This window comes from Ylistrum balloti, unplaced genomic scaffold (genome assembly GCF_031769215.1).
Source record: "Ylistrum balloti isolate Yb309-2 unplaced genomic scaffold, AGI_CSIRO_Ybal_v1 Utg369662, whole genome shotgun sequence".
NCBI lineage: Eukaryota > Metazoa > Mollusca > Bivalvia > Pectinida > Pectinidae > Ylistrum > Ylistrum balloti.
This window is the reverse complement of record NW_026781912.1, coordinates 477,064-504,290: the sequence shown is the minus strand read 5'-3', so window position 1 is coordinate 504,290 and position 27,227 is coordinate 477,064. Positions and strand designations below refer to the sequence as shown.

At 35.3% G+C, this 27,227-nt stretch overlaps 1 protein-coding gene across 2 annotated transcripts in view; it reads left to right on the top strand.

Moving 5' to 3' along the window:
• LOC132559374 (uncharacterized) overlaps positions 1-27,227 on the top strand; it is a 32,082-nt gene that overhangs the window by 665 nt on the left and 4,190 nt on the right. Inside the window, exons 2-11 of one of the 2 annotated variants that reach the window (XM_060223985.1) lie at positions 2,819-3,353; positions 5,110-5,285; positions 8,763-8,931; positions 10,244-10,542; positions 12,096-12,183; positions 12,517-12,623; positions 13,083-13,257; positions 24,075-24,190; positions 25,548-25,725; positions 26,696-26,820. In XM_060223985.1, coding sequence (XP_060079968.1) covers positions 2,819-3,353; positions 5,110-5,285; positions 8,763-8,931; positions 10,244-10,542; positions 12,096-12,183; positions 12,517-12,623; positions 13,083-13,257; positions 24,075-24,190; positions 25,548-25,725; positions 26,696-26,820 — 1,968 coding nt within the window. Of the gene's footprint in view, positions 1-2,818; positions 3,354-5,109; positions 5,286-8,762; positions 8,932-10,243; positions 10,543-12,095; positions 12,184-12,516; positions 12,624-13,082; positions 13,258-24,074; positions 24,191-25,547; positions 25,726-26,678; positions 26,821-27,227 lie in introns of those variants that run through there. The other variant, XM_060223992.1, reaches the window with a different exon arrangement.

The following is a 27,227-nucleotide window of genomic DNA, read 5'->3' as shown; positions in this document are numbered from 1 at the left end:
CAAAATTCTTATCATTAAGAGCATAAACATGGAAGAGAAAAGGAGGGAAAAGATCAAACTTTCAAAGAGCAAATGAAAAGTCAAACAATGGTGGTTGCCAATATCCCTCTGGGATCTCTTGTTGGAAATTGTTTTGCGGTATGTTACCATGTCGGGAGAGAAGTCCTGATCCCTCTTTTATAGTGATGATAGAGAGGTAGATTGTCTGGTTAATATAGGACAAAGCAATGAAAAACACCCTTCTGAAGTTTGAACTAGTGACCCTTCAGTCTCTAGTTGGACATTCTGCCACTCGACTGAAGGGAAGTTCCCACCATGTGCCAACTGAAATGGAATAAAACAAAAACCAATAGATTAATTTCTCGTAATTGGTCGTATATTGGCATCATCTTCTCCGTCTGTCCGTCCGTCCATTTCTTGTGAACGCAATTCCTCCTAAACTAATCATCAGATTTTCACGAAACTTGCTCAATGTCACTACTACAATGGGTAGATGTGCATGAAGGGGCGATTTTTCGGGTCTTTGATTTTTGTAAGATTGATGCACTTGTGAAATATATTTATTACTGAAGACTATTAAATATCCCCTTTTTCTTAGCTTCTACATATTGAATTATATCATAAATCAGTCTAGTATTTCCCCTATATATCCTACTGAAATCAAACTTGTTTGATCTGCTTACTTAATACTTTTTCATTCTACCTGCTATAAACCCTGAAGCTATCTTTTATACAAAATTTAAAAAAGAAAGTGGTCTCCAATTTTTCAAATAATGACAGGTTTTATCAAGTAAGTAAGTAATATGTCTTGTTTTTGAGTATACCATAATTAATTGATCCAACTATGAAGTTGATCATATTTTTGTCTTGTCTCTTTTATTAATTGATCCAACTATGAAGTTGATCATATTTTTGTCTTGTCTCTTTTATTAATTGATCCAACTATGAAGTTGATCATATTTTTGTCTTGTCTCTTTTATTAATTAATCCAACTATGAAGTTGATCATATTTTTGTCTTGTCTCTTTTATTATCAGTATTCAAGAAATTTGAATATTCCCACAAATACAAAACACATGTGGCATCTCCAGAGTCGGGGAGGAAAAGTTGGTTTCCACTTCCTGTGCCAGTGACAGTGTTCAATTGTGGTTCCATTTTAAAGTTTTATTCAAAATGGCTTGTTAAGTACCAGGATATTTACATTGAAAAATTATTAAATACCAAAGTAATAAGAATGTAGCCATCAGGCACTAAAGGCACATAAGCATAGCTCTAGATCTGTTATGGAAATATGGAACTAAAATCAGACTTGACATGATTACCTCCCTTCTCATATATGTTGCCTATATTATTTGATGATCTGAAAACTGGAAGCAGTTTTCCATTGAGAAATAATCTTGAAGCAAATGGAGACGACACAGCAACAAGTTTTTATTTGGTTGATTTAAATTTAGTTTGACTATCTGAAATTTTTAAGTTTTAGTTTTCAAGTTACATTTTGTTCAGATGTAAATCATTCTCTAGATTAGTAAACATACATTCTTGTATCACTGAATGTAGTCTTATGTAGATGTAATTGAATAAAAGTGGTAGGCCAGTTACATCACCACAATGTTTGTAGTGCATTCATGTAAGGGGGTAAAACTACAAGAAAAGGTACATGTACTTTGCTACTGATTGCTTGGTAAACAAACGTGACACTCTTGTGAAGGCTATGCATTTTTACATATTATTTATTCTGCAAATAATTAGTTTGGACATGAAATATTCATTAAATGGATAAAAATATGTATCAATAAATGAAGCAGTAAGTATTCAAGTAAAAGCTGCATACACTGTGCAGTGCAGCAACATGTGTGGACCATTCATTTTAGGAAGGTTACTCTAATCTCATTCACCCAGCCACTTGATCTGTTTGTAAATTTTTTAAGAACTGGATGAAGGGAGACTTTCTCTGCTGGAGTACTGCTTCAGGTTTTCAGACCATCTAAAGATAAAAGCAACACATATAGAAAGGAAGATAACTCAGTCTAGTCACTGATCTAAAATGCATTCTCTGGTCTTTGAAGAGCACCACTTGAGCCCATGTGGTTCCTGAGATTCATTCTTATTAACTTGGGTAGAAGTTAGTAATATGTGATAGTAGATCATTGATTTACAGGAAAGGGAGAGTAGAACCTAATTCAGATGTTAAGGAACGGGATGGGAAATGTTTCCAAACCCCAATAAAAGAATTAAGAGTTCTAAACACCACAAAGAGGTTTTGTATTACACTCATGTCTACATGTTTCAGCTTGTTAATGTGGTGGTCATCAGGATCCTGATGATGCCTGCACAAACAGAAAAACTTGTAGACAGTAAACAGCACTGTAAACCATTTTGTTGTAATGAGATTCTTTGTGTTATTAGTAAGGCAGTCTGTAGAATCTACCTATAGTGCCACCCCAGGATACTACCTCTGAGTTTCACATTTTACTGTGTGCTCACAGAAGCCAAAAAAAAATGGTTTGCTTTAACCTCAAATGTAGGTTGTATGGAATTTTGGTTTTAAAAGAAAACAGAATTTGAACTTGAAATTTTAAAGAAGTAGAAAAAAAATGGATAAACAATTTCATATAGCCATATCAATACTCTGTAGCTGGTATATCTCAATGGGTCATGTTGGATAGGTGGAATATTTTTAGGATGTTAAAATTATTCTTTTTTTGTCAACCATTTTCTTTTTGCCTTGCATTTTACATAATTTGATAGTTTTTGCAATGTATTCTTTTCATAACAGACATTTTCTATTTTCTTTTTTGTATCTTTATTTCATTTAGATGAAGGATGTTATTCAGTCTTATCTTGGGCATCTGTCTCAGCAGATAGAATACTTCAGACCAATAATGGAAGAACCATCTATTGTGTTGGCTGCAGACAGTGATGTTGATGAAGTAGATCTACAAAAAGTCATGAGTAAAATACAGCACAAAAAGAAGTGTAAATTCCAGCACAATTGTGGTTTGAGAACATATGTTCATATTGAGAAGAATATTCCAATACAAAGTGTATTAACAGATTCTGTGATAACATGTGGAATAAATTCTGATGAACTCTTTCTTGATGAATCCATAGATATTGGTGAAAAAACAAGCACACAATCTGGTGATGATGGTCATCACCTGGACGATGAAGTGAGAAAACACTATAAAGTGGACACAAGTACATTGTCTTCCTCTTCAGATAAACCTTGTCAAAAAGAAGACTTTCCAGAAGATACAAGTAATCAGCGACCAGTACCATCTTTGGATCAGTATTTAGCTCTTGATTGCGAATTTTTCGGAGTCAGCTTAAATGGAGCTGTCCGTGGAATAAGTACGTGCCACCTGACCACCTTTCCTTATATATACTCTTTTGCACTGTTTATCATACTAGGTGCATAGGCAGTGATCAATTTTCTGAATCTGCAGCATATGTACTGGTCATTGATAAGTGCAATACAGTAATACATATTTGTTGGGCTCAATTTTTGTGGTTTTTCCACAAAATACCATTTCATGGATACATAATTTTGTAGATAGATAAATTTCCTAATAAATATACTTAATATATTCATTTAACAATTTGTGGACAGAAAAATTGTTGAATACACAAAATCAATCAAAATCAAATTCACAGGAACTTGATAATTGTGTCTTTTTAAAGTCTTCCTCTCCAGAATGACTGATTGGAGTTTAGCTAATAAGATGTATATTTCACATGGAAAATATAATTCATATTATTATTGACTTGCTGAATTAAATATTGATGTAAGATTATATCCAGAGTGTCCCCTGTACACATCCTTAGGTAAAATGTAATACAGAAGAGTAGTTGCTGAATTCAGTACTAGTATAGGTGGTATATGTCAGGTATAGTCTGGGAAATTCAGATTCTCATTAAGCATGGATTCAGGGCATTGACTAATTTAACAATATTAAGTTAAATTATAATTCATGGTAGTGTAATTGTAAGGTATAAAACTTCCAAAGAGGGAGAAGAAGATGTCAACAAAGTGAAAAAGTTCAAAAATGACAATGAGAAATTATTATGGCATTTGTTTGGAGATATTATCTCAGCTTTTGACCACCTACTTTGAAATTGAAATTTGCTTAGCCTTTAGATACCATATGTAAATTGTACTCGTCCTTTTTTTTAATGACATTTTAATTTTATGATTGTACTTGGTTATATTTTCATCAGTTGAAACATTTTGATGCAAGCATTTATCACTTTATTAGTCAGCTGTAGGATAATGTATATATTGTTACACACCTATAATTAGCAAATGATTAATTAAATCACATTAAGGAAAAATTAAGCCATCTTCTTCCATAGCTTAGAGACATGGATATTATACTTACTAACAGGCAAGGACCATTGATTACTTGTAATCTTCCATTCGTACACATATCTCCTCACCACTATCAACCATGCAATCTCTTTTTAGTTGTGTTTTCCTGAAAGGCAGTTTGATCTGACTAATTGAAAGAGTAACAGCAACATGCTATTTCCACAATGTTAATATTGTCATTGATTTCTTCCAAATGGCCTAAGATTAATCTCCTCAATATAAAGTTGTGTTTTCCTTAATAGCATTTTTTTTCTCATGTCTTTTTCTTCTGAACAGCAGTTTTTTTATGTGTTTTCCTGAATAGCAGTTTTTTTCATGTGTTTTCCTGAACAGCAGTTTTTTTCATGTGTTTTCCTGAACAGCAGTTTTTTTTCACCTTACTGTGTTTGCAGATCTCATCTCTCAGATGTTAATCTGATATGGAATTATGTTTTCAAAATTATTCTCAGATGTAAATCATGAATCTGGAAATTTATTCACATATTTCCTCTCTCAGATGTAAATCTAATCTGGAAATTTTGTTACCATGAATCAACAAAAGTTGAAACTGTTATTGGCCTTTGTTACTGTTATGTTTTAATTTATCATCAAATCATAGCACTGTTTACTCTCTTTGGATTTCAACTCAATTATCATTTCTTAATTTGTACTGATTTCAATGCAATAAATCTGGAATATTTCTTTGGCATGGAACAGGTACATATTTTGTTATAATCGGGTGATGTTTTTGTCTTGTAGGGCGCTGTACTGTTGTGGATTATCATGGCAAGGTTGTTTATGACATGTACAGGTGTTCTGATGAAATCATCACTGACTACCCTATCAATACCCGCTACAGAGGCATCTGCTCTGGTCGCAGGACCAATGCTGTACCTTTTAAAGATATGCAGAAAACGGTGAAAGATTTAGTGAAGGTAAATATGAACTAATCAAGAGTTTTCAGGACTCAGGTGATCTTGGTAGAGACGTGTATAGGTGAAAAGGGCATGTATTGTGAATAAATGTTAAAATTTGTGTATGTTTATAACTGAAATGTGAATCCCTAGAAGCCTCTTGTTGACAGCTGTTACATTGTAGTACATGCATCTGCCTTAACACATAAGATGTTACATTGTAGTACATGCATCTGCCTTAACACATAAGATGTTACATTATAGTACATGCATCTGCCTTAACACATAAGATGTTACATTATAGTACATGCATCTGCCTTAACACATAAGATGTTACATTATAGTACATGCATCTGCCTTAACACATAAGATGTTACATTATAGTACATGCATCTGCCTTAACACATAAGATGTTACATTATAGTACATGCATCTGCCTTAACACATAAGATGTTACATTGTAGTACATGCATCTGCCTTAACACATAAGATGTTACATTATAGTACATGCATCTGCCTTAACACATAAGATGTTACATTATAGTACATGCATCTGCCTTAACACATAAGATGTTACATTATAGTACATGCATCTGCCTTAACACATAAGATGTTACATTGTAGTACATGCATCTGCCTTAACACATAAGATGTTACATTATAGTACATGCATCTGCCTTAACACATAAGATGTTACATTATAGTACATGCATCTGCCTTAACACATAAGATGTTACCTTGTAGTACATGCATCTGCCTTAACACATAAGATGTTACCTTGTAGTACATGCATCTGCCTTAACACATAAGATGTTACATTATAGTACATGCATCTGCCTTAACACATAAGATGTTACATTATAGTACATGCATCTGCCTTAACACATAAGATGTTACCTTGTAGTACATGCATCTGCCTTAACACATAAGATGTTACATTATAGTACATGCATCTGCCTTAACACATAAGATGTTACCTTGTAGTACATGCATCTGCCTTAACACATAAGATGTTACATTATAGTACATGCATCTGCCTTAACACATAAGATGTTACATTGTAGTACATGCATCTGCCTTAACTCATAAGATGTTACATTGTAGTACATGCATCTGCCTTAACACATAAGATGTTACCTTGTAGTACATGCATCTGCCTTAACACATAAGATGTTACATTGTAGTACATGCATCTGCCTTAACACATAAGACTCTAAGTCTACTTTTGTGATCAGCTGTCTGGTAAAAAGCCCATGTGTCCTGACTTTCAGACAGTTCTTGAGGTAATGTGTTTGACCACTAGTCTTATTGTAGGATAAAAATTGAAGATGATTATTTAGTGAAAATTCTATCATTTCAAGTTCAACAAGGTCAACAATTAAACAATCTCTGTGGAAAAAGTTAACTTGCCATGAGATCTCCCACAACCAATCACTTTCAAACTCGGTAGGCTTTATAATGATGACATGAGGTTGTGTTTTTACTGAATGACAGTTTGATTTGACCCAATTTGGAAGATTTACTGCTCCTTGTTGTTTTCATGAGATCTTTTTGCTCTGACAGTTTTTTACTGTTTTCTTTCAAAATTGCCAGGTATAAACACCAAGACATTAAGTTTGTTTTCTTGAATGAGAATTTGATTTGACCGTAAGTAGAAGAGTTACCACTCTTGGTTTTCGTAATGTTAATCTTCTTGTGTGATCTCTTCCTTGTTGTATTAAACTGGACAGCAGTTCAATTTAATGATGTTTGAAGGAGTTATTGCCCTTCATTTTTACAGCATTTTATTTTGGTACAGATAACTCCTCCTTATGTTTCAACTAATTACTCTGAAACATGATACCTATAAAATGAAATTGTTGTGCTCCAGTCCTAAATGACATTGTGGACATTTTCAGAAGAGTTATTGCTCTTTGTTCATCTCCTACCTCAGTTTGTAACAAATTTATTTTGAACTTAGTAAGCAGTAAAACCATAAACATGATTCTTTCATAAACAATGTTTTGATTTAATAATATTTGTTAGAGTTATTGCCCTTCTTTGGACATTTTTCTCATGTCTAGACAGTTTTGATCTTTATTTGTTACCCATTACTTTAAACTTGTTATGGTTTGTTTTTATCATCAAAACTTACAGCACAGTTTATAAAAACTCTTATTCTGTTAATGACAGGAAATCAAACCATTTTGGAAAAAGTTTGCTGTAAGATGAACACTGTCAAGCTTTATATAAATATCAGATCACTTTGAATTAGTAGATGTTTGAACAGATCCTTTTTGATAACTGAGAGAGATTTTGATACAATACGAGTACAATCTGTACAATCTACAATATAAGCACATCAACATGGATATCAAAACACCGGATTTGGGCTGTAAAAAACCCAGATGACCAATACTTCTTATTAAAAGTTAGTGGGTAGGCTCATAAAAATCAGTATGATATTTTCTGTACAGCAAAATAATTGTATGAGTAGGATTAAAACCAGGGATGGGTTTTTTGTCTGAACAATACTGTATATATCAAAGGGAATAATGTATACGGAGGTTTATCAGGTGTCTGTCAAAGCTGAAAGATGCAGACACTAACACAGTGTGTATAATTGTTGTTTGCCAATGGTTTTCATCACTGTGCTTTAAGGCGATAGAATCAACCAACTGTTTATGGCTGTACTTAAGTACATTTTACTATCATCTGTTCACCAGCCCATCACACTTTTTCCCAACTTTAGTAGGATTGTAGTACAGCCAACTGAGTTCTTTACCATCTTGTACATTGTGTATGTCATTGCTAGTATACTCCACACTGTTCATTTGTCTGATGAGGTGACCGTGTAGATCTCGTATAATACGTACGTCATTGCTAGTATACTCCACACTGATCATTTGTCTGATGAAGGTGATGGTGTAGATCTCGTACAATACGTACGTCATTGCTAGTATACTCCACACTGATCATTTGTCTGATGAAGATGACCATGTAGATCTCGTACACTACGTATGCCATTGCTAGTATACTCCACACTGATCATCTATCTGATGAAGGTGACCATGTAGATCTCATACACTACGTACGTCATTGCTAGTATACTCCACACTGATTATTTGTCTGATGAAGGTGACCATGCAGATCTCGGACACTACATACGTCATTGCTAGTATACTCCACACTGATCATTTGTCTGATAAAGGTGACGGTGTAGTCATCAAAAAGTCATGCACAAATCTCCTACTGGTTGTGTTTTAGGGACTTCTATCCTATTGACATTACCAACCTGAAGAAATGTTCTGAAATACTCTCTGATATTTACAATTAACATGGTTTCTTTGAACCTTTTCATTTCCTTAATATCATTTGCTACATTGTATTTAGTATAATTAAGAGTTTTACCGATCACTTCAGGAATTTTCCATTAATTCTCATTAAAGAATACTTTGTAATGTGTAGTGGTTAAAAACTCTTATTGTTACTAGATCTGAAAACAATTTTGGTTTACAGGGCAAAATCTTAATTGGCCATGGCATCCTTTCGGATTTGCATATTCTGGGAATAAAGCACCCTGCGGAGATGATTATAGATACTTACACTCATCCATGCATGAAACAACTAGCCAGGGATAGGAAATGTAAAGTAGCTTCTCTCAAGGGTCTTTCCCTGTGGCTTCTTGGTGAGTCTCTGTCTGAATGACATCAAGAACAGTTACAAACTTTAACAGATAAATAATAGTTAAGAATGACTTTGTTGTCAAAAATAACACATGTATTATATTACCAGCCTCCAACATTTTATGTGTGTTCTGAAAAAATTCACTGTCTATAAGGCAAGTGAGATTATGTTGAGTTGCTAAGACTAGAGTAAAAATGTAATTATGATGGCTTAATGTAATGAAAAATTCTTAATTTTTATCTTACCATCTATCATCTGTTTTCTATAGTCTGTCAGTAAATAACCCTTGTTATCACTATTTTTGGAGGAGAATGGGAGGGGTAGTTTTCAAACCTCATATGTAGCTTCCTTCTTGTCCCTTGTCTTGCCCATTTAATTTGGTCCCATCAGTGAAACAAAATGGTTGACAGGTGGCCATCTTGAATTTTGACAGTTTATTATCAATATCTGTCATGAGAAGTAACAGAAGGATATTTATCAAAACTGACAAGTTTGTTCCTCATGATCCCTAGAAGTGGCTGTATAATTTTGAAAATGAAACAGTTGAAGTTTGCTATCACTCTTTCTTGAGAAGTACTGGAGTGATATTTCTCAGATTTCAAAAGTATGTTCCCCATGGTCCTAAGTTGTGCCCATAGAACTTTAAGTCATGTCAGTGAATCAAACTGGCTGATGGACCATTGTTATTGCCATTTCTTAAGAAGTACTGGAAGGATAACTTATTGTGTATATTTCCCATGGTCCCTTTACAAAATGTGCCCATTTGAGTTTATGACTAATCAGTGAATCAAAATTGCTGAGAGGCCATCATCTTGGATTTTGACAGTTGTCAAATTTGACAGGTTCCTTTTGATCTAAAGTTGTGCCCGTTCAATTTTGTGTCTGGTCAAGAAAGGAAAATGGCCAACCATAGATAATCTTTTATTTTGACTGTTGAAGTTTGTTTTTATTGCTATTTCTTAGAAAGTTTGTGTTAGATTTTATAGGTAGGAAGATTTTATAGGTAGGATTCCCTTGTTATAGGTAGGATTCCCTTGTTATAGGTAGGATTCCCTTGTTATAGGTAGGATTCCCTTGTTATCAAAGAATTAAGAGGAAAATAGGAAAGGAAGGAAAAGTAGAGAAAAGCTCAGTATGGTATAGAACTGATAAAGATCATTTAGTGGTGGGGTCCAAGATCCCTCCGGGATCTCTGGTTTTCAAATGAATGACATTGATCTCATATCAATGATACAGGGACTAGATATATGAAAAATGTTTGAACAACTTCTTTGGAAAAACCATAAATCTGAGTGTATGTTTTGTGTTTCAAGGTAAGAAAATACAGGTAACTGGTTCTCACAGCCCAGTTGAGGATGCTACAGCTGCCATGGACTTATTTAAACTGATGAGAAAGGAGTGGGAAGAGTCATCATTTCTGCCTAACTCCACATCAGATGTCGATCTGCCTAACTCCACATCAGATGTCGATCTGCCTAACTCCACATCAGATGTCGATCTGCCTAACTCCACATCTGACATCCACTGTAATAGTACAATAAGATCACATTTTGTACAGATCGATGGAAGTGAGAAGGATGAGGAGCTGTTGGGAGACGAGTTTAGGCCCAGGGTATGTATGTGTGGTATACCAACTTATTGTTGACAAAATCTTGTTTAGTGTGTTAAAATGGATGCCAGTAATTCTGTCACCTCTGATCAGTTTTCTCCTTAGTTCACAAAGCTTTAGTGATGTAATTAGTGATAATTAAACCATAAATTGATTTTGATGTGTGCGACTGTATTTTATCTGAGAATAAGCCCATGCCTGTAAAGATAAAAAAAAATTAAGACTTTAAATGAAAAAATGTAAACAAATGCTCTTTCATCATAATACAATTACCCCACAATCAGACGTCAGGAAGAAGTACTTATTGTAAAACCTTGTGGAAGTCAGTATGTTTGTATCCATATGTCAGAGTTACTACATCGTACCTCCCTTAAACATTTTATAAAGAAAGCTTTTTTGGCTGAAATAAATTGTCCAGATGAAGACCCAGCGATTGGGTCAAAAATAGCAGACGATTATAAATAGTACCAGAAAACGCTTGAGTATGTTGCAGTTATCTTACCTGGCTTATAATTAGTTTATTCACTGGGGTATCCATACTCAATGCCACCATATGAAACCCGCATCATCTGACGTTGGCTCCTTTCCCTAGTTCTTTCTCATTAAAACATTAAGGTATATATATCTTTCTCTAGAACTCATTTAGAAGGTGATTTGTTTCAATGATACTAGTATTTGCCATGAACAATACATCAAATGAACACATGACTCTCTGGAATCATGAAACATATCTAAATGGTGTTGATGTTGTGATCCAAATTTTTATACGCCTTCGAAAGACAGACGTATTATAGTATGGTGCTGTCCGTCCGTCCGTCGTCCGTCGTAAACTTTTATTTGTCCGGAGATCTCCTCCTACATTTTTCAGCCGATCTTTATGAAACTTGGTAGGCTTAATCACCATGATATGAAATAAAAAAATCTTGTCTGAATATTTCCTCTAAACGATGTTTATGAACTTTTGTAGGTTTAATCTCTATAACATGATTTTATTTTTCTGAATTGAGGTTAGTTAGATGATATATACAGAACCATTCCAAAAGTATTCAATCACTCAATATTTTTACGATTAATTTGTGTGAATATTTGATCATGTGATGAAAAGGATCTTATATTCGTTTCCATTTGATGTGAGGTTTATGAAACTCGCGTCAAATTTTTCATTTTACCTCGCCAAAGGCACACCAGGTGGAGGACTGTAATTCTTGAATTATCTTCTTTGTTTTGGATATTTACGGGCGTGTTTTGTTCCGCTTTGCGGTACTGTTGTTGTTATTGCTATGTCAACACAGAGGAGCTGCAGTGGTCATGTGATTAAGGTGTCTGACCATCTTATCACTAGCCCTCCACCTCTAGGTTCAAGGCCTATGGGGCCAACCACCAGGTACTGGCCACAGGTCAGTGGTTTTCCTCCCGTAACTCATCCTCCACTCTCATCCTCCTGGCATGTCCTTAAGTGACCCCAGCTGTTAACAGGACATAAAGCAACAATAAACCTAATCAACCCCTTGGTCTTCTGTGGAGTCTAACATCATTGTTCCGTGGTATTCTTTCAGAACTGTGAGACAGATGTCCCTGAGACTCCACTAGACAGTGTAAATAACATTGGCTATGGTACATCAAACAGAAATGTCTATGATAAAGGTAATATTACTACTTGGTTCTTGTGTAACTCTTTAACAGCCTGCCCCTGTCAATTTACAAAAGATTTTTGCAGCAATTTTACAACAATTTCTCTTCCTATGTTACAGTTTGTCTTAATTTCCCAGACTGAAGAATTTAAAAAGGAAATAATAATTCAATACTACCACTGCTTTGTCAGTTGCTTAATTACAACCGATTTACTGAGTTGTTAAAAATATTGTAGATATCTAAGTTGGACCTTGTTAACAGTGTTTATATATGTAAGTATATATAAGTATGAAATCTGTGTGGAAGATTTAAAGTCGTGTTTTGTTTCCTTCTTGGTTACCACAGTTCCTTTAAGTCCAATCAATGAATTATTAATGATTGTTGACAAGTTACAATGGGAGCAACCAGACTATCAATACAAATGGCAGTCATCAGGAATGGTTGTTTGTAAGGTAAATATCGAAAATTATAATGTACCCTTGGGTGAAGATATATGTAGGGAATATATTAGTATTCTGTCAGTCCATTTGTCCCAGGTAAATTTCTTGATTTTCAATATTGAATGATTTCAAAATAATGTCAATGATCAAATGAATGTTGATGTGGCATGCTTGTTTTAATAAAACCTCAGGAACTGAGAATACACCAGCAATGTCTACCATCAGCAATCTTGAATATTCTTAAAAGACACCATGAATACAAACCCAGAATTACTTAATATGAAGTCAACTGACGAATTAATTTTGAATAAATTTTTAGTCTGCTTTTTTCTTGTCTTCATACATTGGTGTCCTCACTATATCTACTTGATATATTGCCCCATTTCTATCAGATGTATCTCTGTGGGACTGAAGATCAGTATTGAAAACTGTTGTCTGTATATATCTATGAGTTTGTTTAACTTTTTGCAGCTTTTGGTGAACGGTGAAGAATATGAGTCAGATGCCTTTCGTAGTAAAAAAAAAGCCAAAGCAGCTGCGACAGAAGGATTTTTTTGTCATCATCGGAAATCAAACAAAGAAACCAACAGAAGTGTAATAGAACGGTTAACCAGCAGCGATAGAGAGAACACAAGCAAAATGTCATGTGAGCAATTTTTCACAAAAATCAGGGAGCCTTGGCATGTTGTGTGTCTGACAACTTCTCATGGTCTCATAGTCTCATGGTCTCATGGTCTCATGGTCTCATAGTCTCATGGTCTCATATTCTCATGGTCTCATAGTCTCATGGTCTCGTAGTCTCATGGTGACCTATTGTGATCACCTTTTGTCCAGCTTCATGTGTTGTGAACCAAGTATAGTATAATCAGAAAGGCCGTAAGATGACCAAACTTCAAACTTACCTAATTTCATGACCCCAGTGTCTCATATTTCCCCTCTTGGGAGGGGATAAAGTTCATTTTGAATTAGAAATAGTCCAGACTTGGTTAGAATTCTTACTATAAGATGGCAATTTGATTATACGCACATATTGACCTTGCCTGACCCCTAAAGACTGATGGGCAGGGCCAAAAATGAATCAAAATCCCTGGCCAAATTCAAGAGGGATATTAAAACCCACCTGTTTACGTCTGCATTTTAGACTCTAACGCAGACGTCCTGTATATACATACTTTCACCACTACTTACTTGATTTGGTTACTGTGTTACATATGTTGATTACTGTGTTATACATGTTCTATAAATTTTGTAGTAAGATTATTATGTAATTGTGAAGCGCATTAGAGTATTTTGTCAAAATAGATAGTGCGCTATATAAATGTTGTATATCATTATTATTTATTATTATTATTAAATTGACTGAAATTTCACAAATCTCAATTCCCAGATAAGAAAAACCAAATACATGAACTCTTCATAGATGGAAGTGTCTTAGGGTGCTTTACCAAAATTGTAAATTTCATAACCCCAGGGTCTCGCATTTTCCCATGGGGAGGGGGTAAAATTTACAATAGTATATGAATTACGTTTTTGAGCATAATTTGTTTATTTTCTTTTAGAAATAGTTGAAACTTTGATAGAATGATGGGTTTTATGATATGCATATATATTGACCTTAGCTGAACTCTAAGGGCTGATGGGCAGGTCCAAAGGGGTTAAATTGACTCCAACTTCAAAGGATCATCATGACACCCCAGTATGATCTATAAAATACTGTTCATGGAACGAAGAGTTTATAAGGAAATTACATCTTGGGGTGTAATTTCTTTTAATTGAAATTGGTTAGAAGTTTATCATTAGACGACAGTCAATGTTATGCACAATATACATTTGTATTACATGTAAAATGTAGTTATCTGACTTTGTTTAATACAATTATTTCCAGGACATGTTACAAAAAGTGTTGTACCTCAGGTGACTGTTAAGACCCTTGGGCCTCTTGTTCTTGAAAATATAACATCACACAAGTTAGAGTCAATGCATGAAAGTTAAATCAATGACATTTTGGGTTATAGGGATAAAATGATATTCTACATAAGGCCTTGTTGGACAGAAGAAATTGACACGTTGTAGACTGAGATTCAGTAAGGCCTTGTTGGACAGAAGAAATTGACACGTTGTAGACTGAGATTCAGTAAGGTCTTGTTGGACAGAAGAAATTGACACGTTGTAGACTGAGATTCAGTAAGGCCTTGTTGGACAGAAGAAATTGACACGTTGTAGACTGAGATTCAGTAAGGCCTTGTTGGACAGAAGAAATTGACACGTTGTAGACTGAGATTCAGTAAGGCCTTGTTGGACAGAAGAAATTGACACGTTGTAGACTGAGATTCAGTAAGGCCTTGTTGGACAGAAGAAATTGACACGTTGTAGACTGAGATTCAGTAAGGCCTTGTTGGACAGAAGAAATTGACACGTTGTAGACTGAGATTCAGTAAGGCCTTGTTGGACAGAAGAAATTGACACGTTGTAGACTGAGATTCAGTAAGGCCTTGTTGGACAGAAGAAATTGACACGTTGTAGACTGAGATTCAGTAAGGCCTTGTTGGACAGAAGAAATTGACACGTTGTAGACTGAGATTCAGTAAGGCCTTGTTGGACAGAAGAAATTGACACGTTGTAGACTGAGATTCAGTAAGGCCTTGTTGGACAGAAGAAATTGACACGTTGTAGACTGAGATTCAGTAAGGCCTTGTTGGACAGAAGAAATTGACACGTTGTAGACTGAGATTCAGTAAGGCCTTGTTGGACAGAAGAAATTGACACGTTGTAGACTGAGATTCAGTAAGGCCTTGTTGGACAGAAGAAATTGACACGTTGTAGACTGAGATTCAGTAAGGCCTTGTTGGACAGAAGAAATTGACACGTTGTAGACTGAGATTCAGTAAGGCCTTGTTGGACAGAAGAAATTGACACGTTGTAGACTGAGATTCAGTAAGGCCTTGTTGGACAGAAGAAATTGACACGTTGTAGACTGAGATTCAGTAAGGCCTTGTTGGACAGAAGAAATTGACACGTTGTAGACTGAGATTCAGTAAGGCCTTGTTGGACAGAAGAAATTGACACGTTGTAGACTGAGATTCAGTAAGGCCTTGTTGGACAGAAGAAATTGACACGTTGTAGACTGAGATTCAGTAAGGCCTTGTTGGACAGAAGAAATTGACACGTTGTAGACTGAGATTCAGTAAGGCCTTGTTGGACAGAAGAAATTGACACGTTGTAGACTGAGATTCAGTAAGGCCTTGTTGGACAGAAGAAATTGACACGTTGTAGACTGAGATTCAGTAAGGCCTTGTTGGACAGAAGAAATTGACACGTTGTAGACTGAGATTCAGTAAGGCCTTGTTGGACAGAAGAAATTGACACGTTGTAGACTGAGATTCAGTAAGGCCTTGTTGGACAGAAGAAATTGACACGTTGTAGACTGAGATTCAGTAAGGCCTTGTTGGACAGAAGAAATTGACACGTTGTAGACTGAGATTCAGTAAGGTCCGATTAGGTGTTAACACTGAGTGTTCTTAGGTTTTTTGAGACCAAATCTGAAGAGACTATTACAATTGTTTTTGTCCATCATAAATCTGTAAACAAAATTTGCTCAAAAGCACCTGATCCAAATTTAATCAATTTTCCTTAACTTAATGAATTTTCTTCGACATTAAATTGCCCAAAGGAAAGCAAAATATTGCAGAAGTTAAAGAAATTTCCTTGAATTTAAGCCTTTCTTTAACATATGAAATGCTTTTCTGTGGGAATTCAGATTTCTTTAAGTTAAGGAAGATTCAGAGGAACAGGGGCCTAAACCAGTTCTAATGAAAACTTTTAGCCCACCATGACCATAGACCTTTGGATATTCTGAACGGGACACAATGCTCACTTTTTCATGTGGCTGATGACACACTTTGCTGTGGTAGATTCAAGTCTCACAATTTCTGTCCATTTTGAAAAATAGTCAACTGTCAGTAGGTACGATTCATTGTTGTAGTCAAACAGGTCCACACCTATTTCAGATCATTGGCTCCTTATGGTCCACACCTATTTCAGATCATTGGCTCCTTATGGTCCACACCTATTTCAGATCATTGGCTCCTTATGGTCCACACCTATTTCAGATCATTGGCTCCTTATGGTCCACACCTATTTTAGACCATTGGCACCTTATGGTCCACACCTATTTTAGACCATTGGCACCTTATGGTCCACACCTATTTCAGATCATTGGCTCCTTATGGTCCACACCTATTTTAGCCATTATCTCCTTATGGTCCACACCTATTTCAGATCATTGGCTCCTTATGGTCCACACCTATTTCAGATCATTGGCTCCTTATGGTCCACACCTATTTCAGATCATTGGCTCCTTATGGTCCACACCTATTTTAGACCATTGGCACCTTATGGTCCACACCTATTTTAGACCATTGGCACCTTATGGTCCACACCTATTTCAGATCATTGGCTCCTTATGGTCCACACCTATTTTAGCCATTATCTCCTTATGGTCCACACCTATTTCAGATCATTGGCTCCTTATGGTCCACACCTATTTCAGATCATTGGCTCCTTATGGTCCACACCTATTTTAGACCATTGGCACCTTATGGTCCACACCTATTTTAGACCATTGGCACCTTATGGTCCACACCTATTTCAGATCATTGGCTCCTTATGGTCCACACCTATTTTAGCCATTATCTCCTTATGGTCCACACCTATTTCAGATCATTGGCTCCTTATGGTCCACACCTATTTCAGATCATTGGCTCCTTATGGTCCACACATATTTTAGACCATTGGCACCTTATGGTCCACACCTATTTTAGACCATTGGCACCTTATGGTCCACACCTATTTCAGATCATTGGCTCCTTATTGCCACACCTATTTTAGACCATTGGCACCTTATGGTCCACACCTATTTTAGACCATTGGCACCTTATGGTCCACACCTATTTTAGACCATTGGCTCCTTATGGTCCACACCTATTTTAGACCATTGGCTCCTTATGGTCCACACCTATTTTAGACCATTGGCTCCTTATGGTCCACACCTATTTTAGACCATTGGCTCCTTATGGTCCACACCTATTTTAGACCATTGGCTGCTAATGGTCCACACCTATTTTAGACCATTGGCTCCTTATGGTCCACACTCATTTTAGACCATTGGCTGCTAATGGTCCACACCTATTTTAGACCATTGGCTCCTTATGGTCCACACCTATTTTAGATCATTGGCTCCCTATGGTCCACACCTGTTTTAGATCATTGTCTCCTTATGGTCCACACCTATTTTAGACCATTGGCTCCTTATGGTTGGTGTTATGGTGTTTGGCACATATCTCACACGAGTTGACTCGGTCCTCAATGTCTGGTGACATGCCTAGCCAGAACAGTATGTCTCTTGCTCTGTTCTTACATTTCACTACACCAAGATGAGAAGAGTGAATAAAGTCCAACATTTCATTTTTTATAGACCTGGGAACTATGAGTTTTGAGATTTGTACATGAGCCCATTAATGCACGATATTTCATCGCGAAAGGTCCAATATGAATGTAGCTCATCTGGTACGTCCGCCTTGTTGTCCGGCTATCCGTACAGAACAATATCCTGTAACTCATCATCTGTAGCAGTAGTCTCTTTGAGTTGTTTGTATTTCTCAGGTGAGACAGGTAAATAAGCAGTCAGGTTAATGTCGTTTACCTGTAATTCTGGAACCAAAACTTCCTTTGTTTCTTTCAAGTATGCACGACTCAGATGGTCAGCTAAAAACATGAGCTTTCCTGGCTTGTAAACGACTTCAACATCATACCGTTGCATAGCCAACAACAACCTCTGTAACCTCGGAGGTGTTTGTAGAATTGGTTTTTTGAATATTGCCTGTAGAGGTCTGTGGTCTGACTGCACTGTAACTTGTCATGCGTACACGTAGTCATGAAATTTCTCACATCCGTACAAAACTCTTTTTCTATTTGTGAGTATTTTAGCTGTGAAGTGGTGAGTGCCCTCGAGGCGTACGCGACCAGTTTTTCCTCTTGTACAAGAACAGCAGCTAGCCCTTAGCTACTGGCATCCACTGAGAGTGTAAGTGGTTTACTGCTGCCATAGAACTGTAGTACAGGTGCGGCTGAAACCAAATGTATTAAGAGTTTGAAATGCTTGTTCCTGTTTTTCCTCCCAATGCCATTCAGTCTCTTTCTCGAGAATTCGTAGTGGTGCACTGACCTCTGCCAGTCTTGGCAAAAACTTGTGTAGGTACTGAATGAAACTCATTAGGGTTTGGAGCTCTTTTACATTGGTTGGTTTCTCCATATTTTGTACTGCTCTCACCTTCTCGGGGTCTGGTTTCACCCCATCCATAGTCAATAAATGTCCCACATAGATGACCTCTGTCTGACCTATTACCCACTTGTCTTGGCCAAGTTTTACATTGTACTCACGTGCCTGTTCCAGCACTCTCTGTAGCCTGTGATCATGTTCCTCTTTGGTGGTTCCCCATACCAATATGTCGTCAACTATGGCTTCTGTCCCTTCAAGGTCTGATACCATTTCTGTTATTACCCGTTGAAATACTTCGGGTGCTGACTTGACTCCAAAGGGTAGCCAGAATCCTGAAGTAAGATCTAATTTACTGAAAATCTTAGCTCCGGGCATCTTTGAAACCACCTCCTCAGTAGTTTTGAGTGGAAAATGTTCTCGCTGTATAGCTCTATTCAGGTCACATGGGTCAATACATAACCTCAGTTTCCCATTTGGTTTCAGGACTGTCACAAGGGAGTTAACCCATTCAGTGGGTTCTTCCTGCTTTACTCTAACTCTCAGGTTCTCCATGCGGTCCAGTTCATCTTTGGCTTTATCTCTGAGTGATATAGGTACTCTCCTTGGGGGGTGTACCACTGGTGTAACGGATTTATCCATTTAATGAGACCTGGTTCCTGGCAGTTCATGTTGCCTAGTTAGGTTTTCCTTGTTCTCTAATTGTACATTTCCATTTTGGGACAGATCAAAAAAATAAAATGATCAACATACAACCATCTTGGATTTTAACAATCATAGTTTGTTATTGTTATTACTCAACAAGTTCAGGATCATTTTGAAATGTTTTTGATTTATACAATGTGTGTCAGCCATGTTGGGACTGAAAACAACAGCCTGGCCAACAGCCAAAAGTCATTGATTATGATACCATTTTCATACTTTGATATCGCTATTTCTTACTTGGAGGATCTTTATACTTTGATATCGCTATTTCTTACTTGGAGGATCTTTATACTTTGATATCGCTATTTCTTACTTGGAGGATCTTTATACTTTGATATTTCTTACTTGGAGGATCTTTATACTTTGATATTTCTTACTTGGAGGATCTTTATACTTTGATATTTCTTACTTGGAGGATCTTTATACTTTGATATTTCTTACTTGGAGGATCTTTATACTTTGATATTTCTCACTTGGAGGATCTTTATACTTTGATATTTCTCACTTGGAGGATCTTTATACTTTGATATCGTTATTTCTCACTTGGAGGATCTTTATACTTTGATATTTCTTACTTGGAGGATCTTTATACTTTGATATTTCTTACTTGGAGGATCTTTATACTTTGATATTTCTCACTTGGAGGATCTTTATACTTACTTGGAGGATCTTTATACTTTGATATTTCTCACTTGGAGGATCTTTATACTTTGATATTTCTTACTTGGAGGATCTTTATACTTTGATATCGCTATTTCTTACTTGGAGGATCTTTATACTTTGATATCGCTATTTCTTACTTGGAGGATCTTTATACTTTGATATTTCTTACTTGGAGGATCTTTATACTTTGATATTTCTTACTTGGAGGATCTTTATACTTTGATATTTCTCACTTGGAGGATCTTTATACTTTGATATTTCTTACTTGGAGGATCTTTATACTTTGATATTTCTCACTTGGAGGATCTTTATACTTTGATATTTCTTACTTGGAGGATCTTTATACTTTGATATCGCTATTTCTTACTTGGAGGATCTTTATACTTTGATATTTCTTACTTGGAGGATCTTTATACTTTGATATTTTTCTTACTTGGAGGATCTTTATACTTTGATATTTCTATACTTTGATATTTCTTACTTGGAGGATCTTTATACTTTGATATTTCTTACTTGGAGGATCTTTATACTTTGATATTTCTTACTTGGAGGATCTTTATACTTTGATATTTCTTACTTGGAGGATCTTTATACTTTGATATACTTTGATTTTTCTTACTTGGAGGATCTTTATACTTTGATATTTCTTACTTGGAGGATCTTTATACTTTGATATTTCTTACTTTCTTTATACTTTGATATTTCTTACTTGGAGGATCTTTATACTTTGATATCTTTATACTTTGATATTTCTTACTTGGAGGATCTTTATACTTTGATATTTCTTACTTGGAGGATCTTTATACTTTGATATTTCTGGAGGATCTTTATACTTTGATATTTCTTACTTGGAGGATCTTTATACTTTGATATTTCTTACTTGGAGGATCTTTATACTTTGATATTTCTTACTTGGAGGATCTTTATACTTTGATATTTCTTACTTGGAGGATCTTTATACTTTGATATTTCTTACTTGGAGGATCTTTATTCTTTGATATTTCTTACTTGGAGGATCTTTATACTTTGATATTTCTTACTTGGAGGATCTTTATACTTTGATATTTCTTACTTGGAGGATCTTTATACTTTGATATTTCTCTACTTGGAGGATCTTTATACTTTGATATTTCTTACTTGGAGGATCTTTATACTTTGATATTTCTTACTTGGAGGATCTTTATACTTTGATATTTCTTACTTGGAGGATCTTTATACTTTGATATTTCTTACTTGGAGGATCTTTATACTTTGATATTTCTTTGATATTTCTTGGAGGATCTTTATACTTTGATATTTCTTACTTGGAGGATCTTTATACTTTGATATTTCTTACTTGGAGGATCTTTATACTTTGATATTTCTCACTTGGAGGATCTTTATACTTTGATATTTCTTACTTGGAGGATCTTTATACTTTGATATTTCTTACTTGGAGGATCTTTATACTTTGATATTTCTTACTTGGAGGATCTTTATACTTTGATATTTCTTACTTGGAGGATCTTTATACTTTGATATTTCAAACTTGGAGGATCTTTATACTTTGATATATTTCTTACTTGGAGGATCTTTATACTTTGATATTTCTTACTTGGAGGATCTTTATACTTTGATATTTCTTACTTGGAGGATCTTTATACTTTGATATTTTCTTACTTGGAGGATCTTTATACTTTGATATTTCTTACTTGGAGGATCTTTATACTTTGATATTTCTTACTAGGAGGATCTTTATACTTTGATATTTCTTACTAGGAGGATCTTTATACTTTGATATTTCTTACTTGGAGGATCTTTATACTTTGATATTTCTTACTTGGAGGATCTTTATACTTTGATATTTCTTACTTGGAGGATATTTATACTTTGATATTTCTTACTTGGAGGATCTTTATACTTTGATATTTCTTTGATATTTCTTTTACTTGGAGGATCTTTATACTTTGATATTTCTCACTTGGAAGACCTTTATACTTTGATATTTCTTACTAGGAGGATCTTTATACTTTGATATTTCTTACTTGGAGGATCTTTATACTTTGATATTTCTTACTTGGAGGATCTTTATACTTTGATATTTCTTTTGGAGGATCTTTATACTTTGATATTTCTTACTTGAGGATCTTTATACTTTGATATTTCTTACTTGGAGGATCTTTATACTTTGATATTTTTCTTACTTGGAGGATCTTTATACTTTGATATTTCTTACTTGGAAGATCTTTATACTTTGATATTTCTTACTTGGAGGATCTTTATACTTTGATATTTCTTACTTGGAGGATCTTTATACTTTGATATCGCTTCTTACTTGGAGGATCTTTATACTTTGATATTTCTTACTTGGAGGATCTTTATACTTTGATATTTCTTACTTGGAGGATCTTTATACTTTGATATCGCTATTTCTTACTTGGAGGATCTTTATACTTTGATATTTCTTACTTGGAGGATCTTTATACTTTGATATTTCTTACTTGGAGGATCTTTATACTTTGATATTTCTCACTTAGAGGATCTTTATACTTTGATATTTCTTACTTGGAGGATCTTTATACTTTGATATTTCTTACTTGGAGGATCTTTATACTTTGATATCGCTATTTCTTACTAGGAGGATCTTTATACTTTGATATCGTTATTTCTTACTTGGAGGATCTTTATACTTTGATATCGCTATTTCTTACTTGGAGGATCTTTATACTTTGATATTTCTCACTTGGAGGATCTTTATACTTTGATATTTCTTACTTGGAGGATCTTTATACTTTGATATTTCTTACTTGGAGGATCTTTATACTTTGATATTTCTTACTTGGAGGATCTTTATACTTTGATATCGTTATTTCTTACTTGGAGGATCTTTATACTTTGATATCGTTATTTCTTACTTGGAGGATCTTTATACTTTGATATCGTTATTTCTTACTTGGAGGATCTTTATACTTTGATATTTCTTACTTGGAGGATCTTTATACTTTGATATTTCTTACTTGGAGGATCTTTATACTTTGATATCGCTATTTCTTACTTGGAGGATCTTTATACTTTGATATTTCTCACTTGGAAGACCTTTATACTTTGATATTTCTTACTAGGAGGATCTTTATACTCTGATATTTCTTACTTGGAGGATCTTTATACTTTGATATTTCTTACTAGGAGTATCTTTATACTTTGATATCGTTATTTCTTACTTGGAAGGTCTTTGTCTTGATGAATCTCGGTTAGCGATTTTTTTTCCAATGCTCAGTGTTATATAAAATTTTATAAGGAAAAAGGAAATGACTGGCAGACGGCCATATTCGATTAAATTTGTTATCGTTATTTTTCTCAGTACTTGTTGGATTGTTATCAGATTTCTTTTAAGAAGTTCCCCATGGTTTTTATATTTAGAAGTGCAGATGGCCTGTGGTTGGCACTCGCAAATTGTTGAATTCCTTCCTCAGGATTTTAAAAAAAATCTGATTAAGTTTCTGGTGTTCACCAGTGTTATTATATAATGGTTCACCTGTCTATATTGATACAAAAATAATTATGATCAAGAGCAAATAAGAGGACTGAGGAGAAAAAAAAAAGAGAAAAGATCTTTTGTGGGTGGGTGACAAGATTGCTCTGTGGTCTCTAGTTAGATAATGCAAACCTCCAAAAGAGATGTTCTCTGATTGGTCAATATTGAATGACCTATGCAAATTAGAAATATTTTCAGATTGGTAATTTGAAGGGTCTTTAGGTTTATAACTGGGGTCTTTGCACAGGTGTGTTATAACAAAGTGGAATGATGAGTTTTTTAAAATGGATTTATTTTATTTTTACAGCAATAAGGAATGCTGTCTCTGCATTGAATATTATCTACCAAGACTTAGAATGGGATATTCCAGTGTACCAGTTTGAAAGACAATGTTCAGAGTCCACCGATAAGTTTGTTTGTAAGGTGAAAAACACATTTTTCTTTTATACATTGATCGTTGTATTGGTGGACAGTCAAATCAAATAAAATGTCTTTTTTGGGATAGTTCAAATTTTCATGATGAAACCAAAACCTTGAAGCAAAACAGTGAAATTTTGCAGAAACCTTCCCTGGTCTAAGATGAACCAAATTTATGAATTATACAGTCCCCACACCCAGGGGCCTGAGAGGCAGGTCGAAAGGAGTCAAATTGACTCAGGTTTCAAAAGTCTTCTTCTCAAGACCCAGATCTGGTAGTATCTTCATGAGTGGAAGCATCTTAGGGTGCTTTACCAAAATTTTGAATTTCATGGCCCAAGGGTCTCGCATTTCCCCATGGGGAGGGGATAAATTTTATTAGTTTTTTTATATCGGAAAACTAGAATTTTGAACATAATTTATCTAATTTTCATTTGAAATATTTCAAATGTTGTTATAGTAATAATTGAAGGATGATGGCAAGATGGTTTGCCCATATGCATCCTGGCTGATCCAGGGACATATGGGCAGAGCCAGAAAGTGCCAAGTTGAATTAAATTTAAAAAATCAAAAAATCAAAAGATTCAAATGCTCTTCATGAATGGAAGCATCTTAAGGTGCTTTAATTACCACTTTATAAAAAATCTTTAAAATCTTTTATTTCACATTTCTTCTTGGGGAGGCATATTTGTTAGACCTTACTGCAATTTTCATAAAAGTATTGCCTTTTTTAGCATAAGGTTGGTTATTTCCCAATGGAACTAACTTTATAAGAATTATCAGTATAGGATGACAATTTTGATGGTATGCATGTATGGACACTGTCTATATTCAGTGTCACAATTTCTGTTTCATGACACTTGATAACTATCCTTTAACCTTTATATCCAATATTGCTTATCTGAGGTGACTGTCAAGGCCACTAGGCCTCCTATCCAATTTGGTCTGAAGCATCCTTAGGTGAACGGAAATCAATTTTGTATAAACAGTGGGTCTGACACCCACACCTTTATGGCAGAGAAGTGGGCCCAATAGGGGATATATTGTAAATTTTTTCTGATGCTTTGACTTCTGTAGGAATAACAAGATTTTGTCCAGATTTGGTTGTAAACATTGTTTAGTTAAGAAAACTAGATCTGCCCACCTTTGGGGTAGAAGGGCAAGGCCAGTACTTTTTGTTAAAATGAAGGTATTTATTTTTATCATTTCCTGATATAAATATTGGGTATTTATATCAACAATACATGTCTTTTTGAACAGACCCTTACAATCATTGAAATTGAAAATATATCAACTGTGATATTGATATGTCTTTAGGTATTAGGTGATGTTGTCTATTGATTGTGTGTATCATGTTTTGCAGCTTATGGTCGATGGTAGAGACTATCAGTCAGAAGCCGTTTCCAGTAAAACTGAGGCCAAGGAAGCAGCAGCACAGTCCTTTTTTACATATCATCAGAGATCCGAGAGTGATACCTATGAGGATGTTATAAAACATTTAATCCAAACAGGAAACAAAATAAGGAGACAAGATCAAATACGTAAGTAGTTTGTTAGTTCAGCTGGCCTTGTTAGTTCAGCTGGCCTAGTTAGTTCAGCTGGCCTTGTTAGTTCAGCTGGCCTAGTTAGTTCAGCTGCCCTTGTTAGTTCAGCTGGCCTAGTTAGTTCAGCTGGCCTTGTTAGTTCAGCTGGCCTAGTTAGTTCAGCTGGCCTAGTTAGTTCAGCTGGCCTTGTTAGTTCAGCTGGCCTAGTTAGTTCAGCTGGCCTTGTTAGTTCAGCTGGCCTAGTTAGTTCAGCTGCCCTTGTTAGTTCAGCTGGCCTAGTTAGTTCAGCTGGCCTTGTTAGTTCAGCTGGCCTAGTTAGTTCAGCTGGCCTAGTTAGTTCAGCTGGCCTTGTTAGTTCAGCTGGCCTTGTTAGTTCAGCTGGCCTCTAGTACCAAACAATCTCATTCTTTCTATCAGGGACTGCAAAATCTCAGTCAGTAGAATTCAGGTAAAGGTGCAAGGGATGACTCCCTACCCAACGCAGTTTGTGTTTCGTTGGAACCTTAGTATCTGATTGGTCTGTGTTGTCATGGCTGCATCCTTGGACTTTACCCTAATTGCTCTGAAGGGCAAGTGATGTGTCTCTCATATGTTATTAAGTGAAGTAGACACCAGCTTTTATATTGAGATTGCATCTCAAAATAATGCTGGCAGTTCTTTGAGCAATAAAACCAGCTAACTATGTAACGGTATCAGCTATAGTTGTGTTTATTTTTACAGTTTTACACACACCTAGACAATGAATATGCAAGATTGTGATTGGCTGAATACTTCCCATAGAATAATCTATGGGAAATTGATTGATAATGACTGACAGTAATGTAGATTACATACACGTATTAAGAAGTCTTTTTAAGTGTGCCACACTAAAACTCCACCATAGCTAGCATGCTGTTCAGAATATGGTAGACATCAATTCTGCAGGTTTCCTCGTCATTAACTTGCTTTAGTAATTCTTCCTTTCCAGACTTTGGTGAACAATTCCCTGAACAATTCCTGCACCAATCTTGTGTAAAACGTGGGTGGCAGGCACCAGTATATGAGCTTGTCAGTGAGAATGATTCCCCTGGTTATGACCAGTTCATATATAAGGTAGGTAATCTGGATAATGTAGTGTTATGTAAGTACTCTGATTGATGTAGTGTTATGTAAGTACTAATATTGATGTAGTGTTATGTAAGTACTCTCATTGATGTAGTGTTATGTAAGTACCTCTGATTGATGTAGTGTTATGTAAGTACTCTGATTGATGTAGTGTTATGTAAGTACTCTGATTGATGTAGTGTTATGTAAGTACTAATATTGATGTAGTGTTATGTAAGTACTCTCATTGATGTAGTGTTATGTAAGTACCTCTGATTGATGTAGTGTTATGTAAGTACTCTGATTGATGTAGTGTTATGTAAGTACTAATATTGATGTAATGTTATGTAAGTACTAATATTGATGTAGTGTGATGTAAGTTCTAATATTGATGTAGTGTTATGTAAGTACTAATA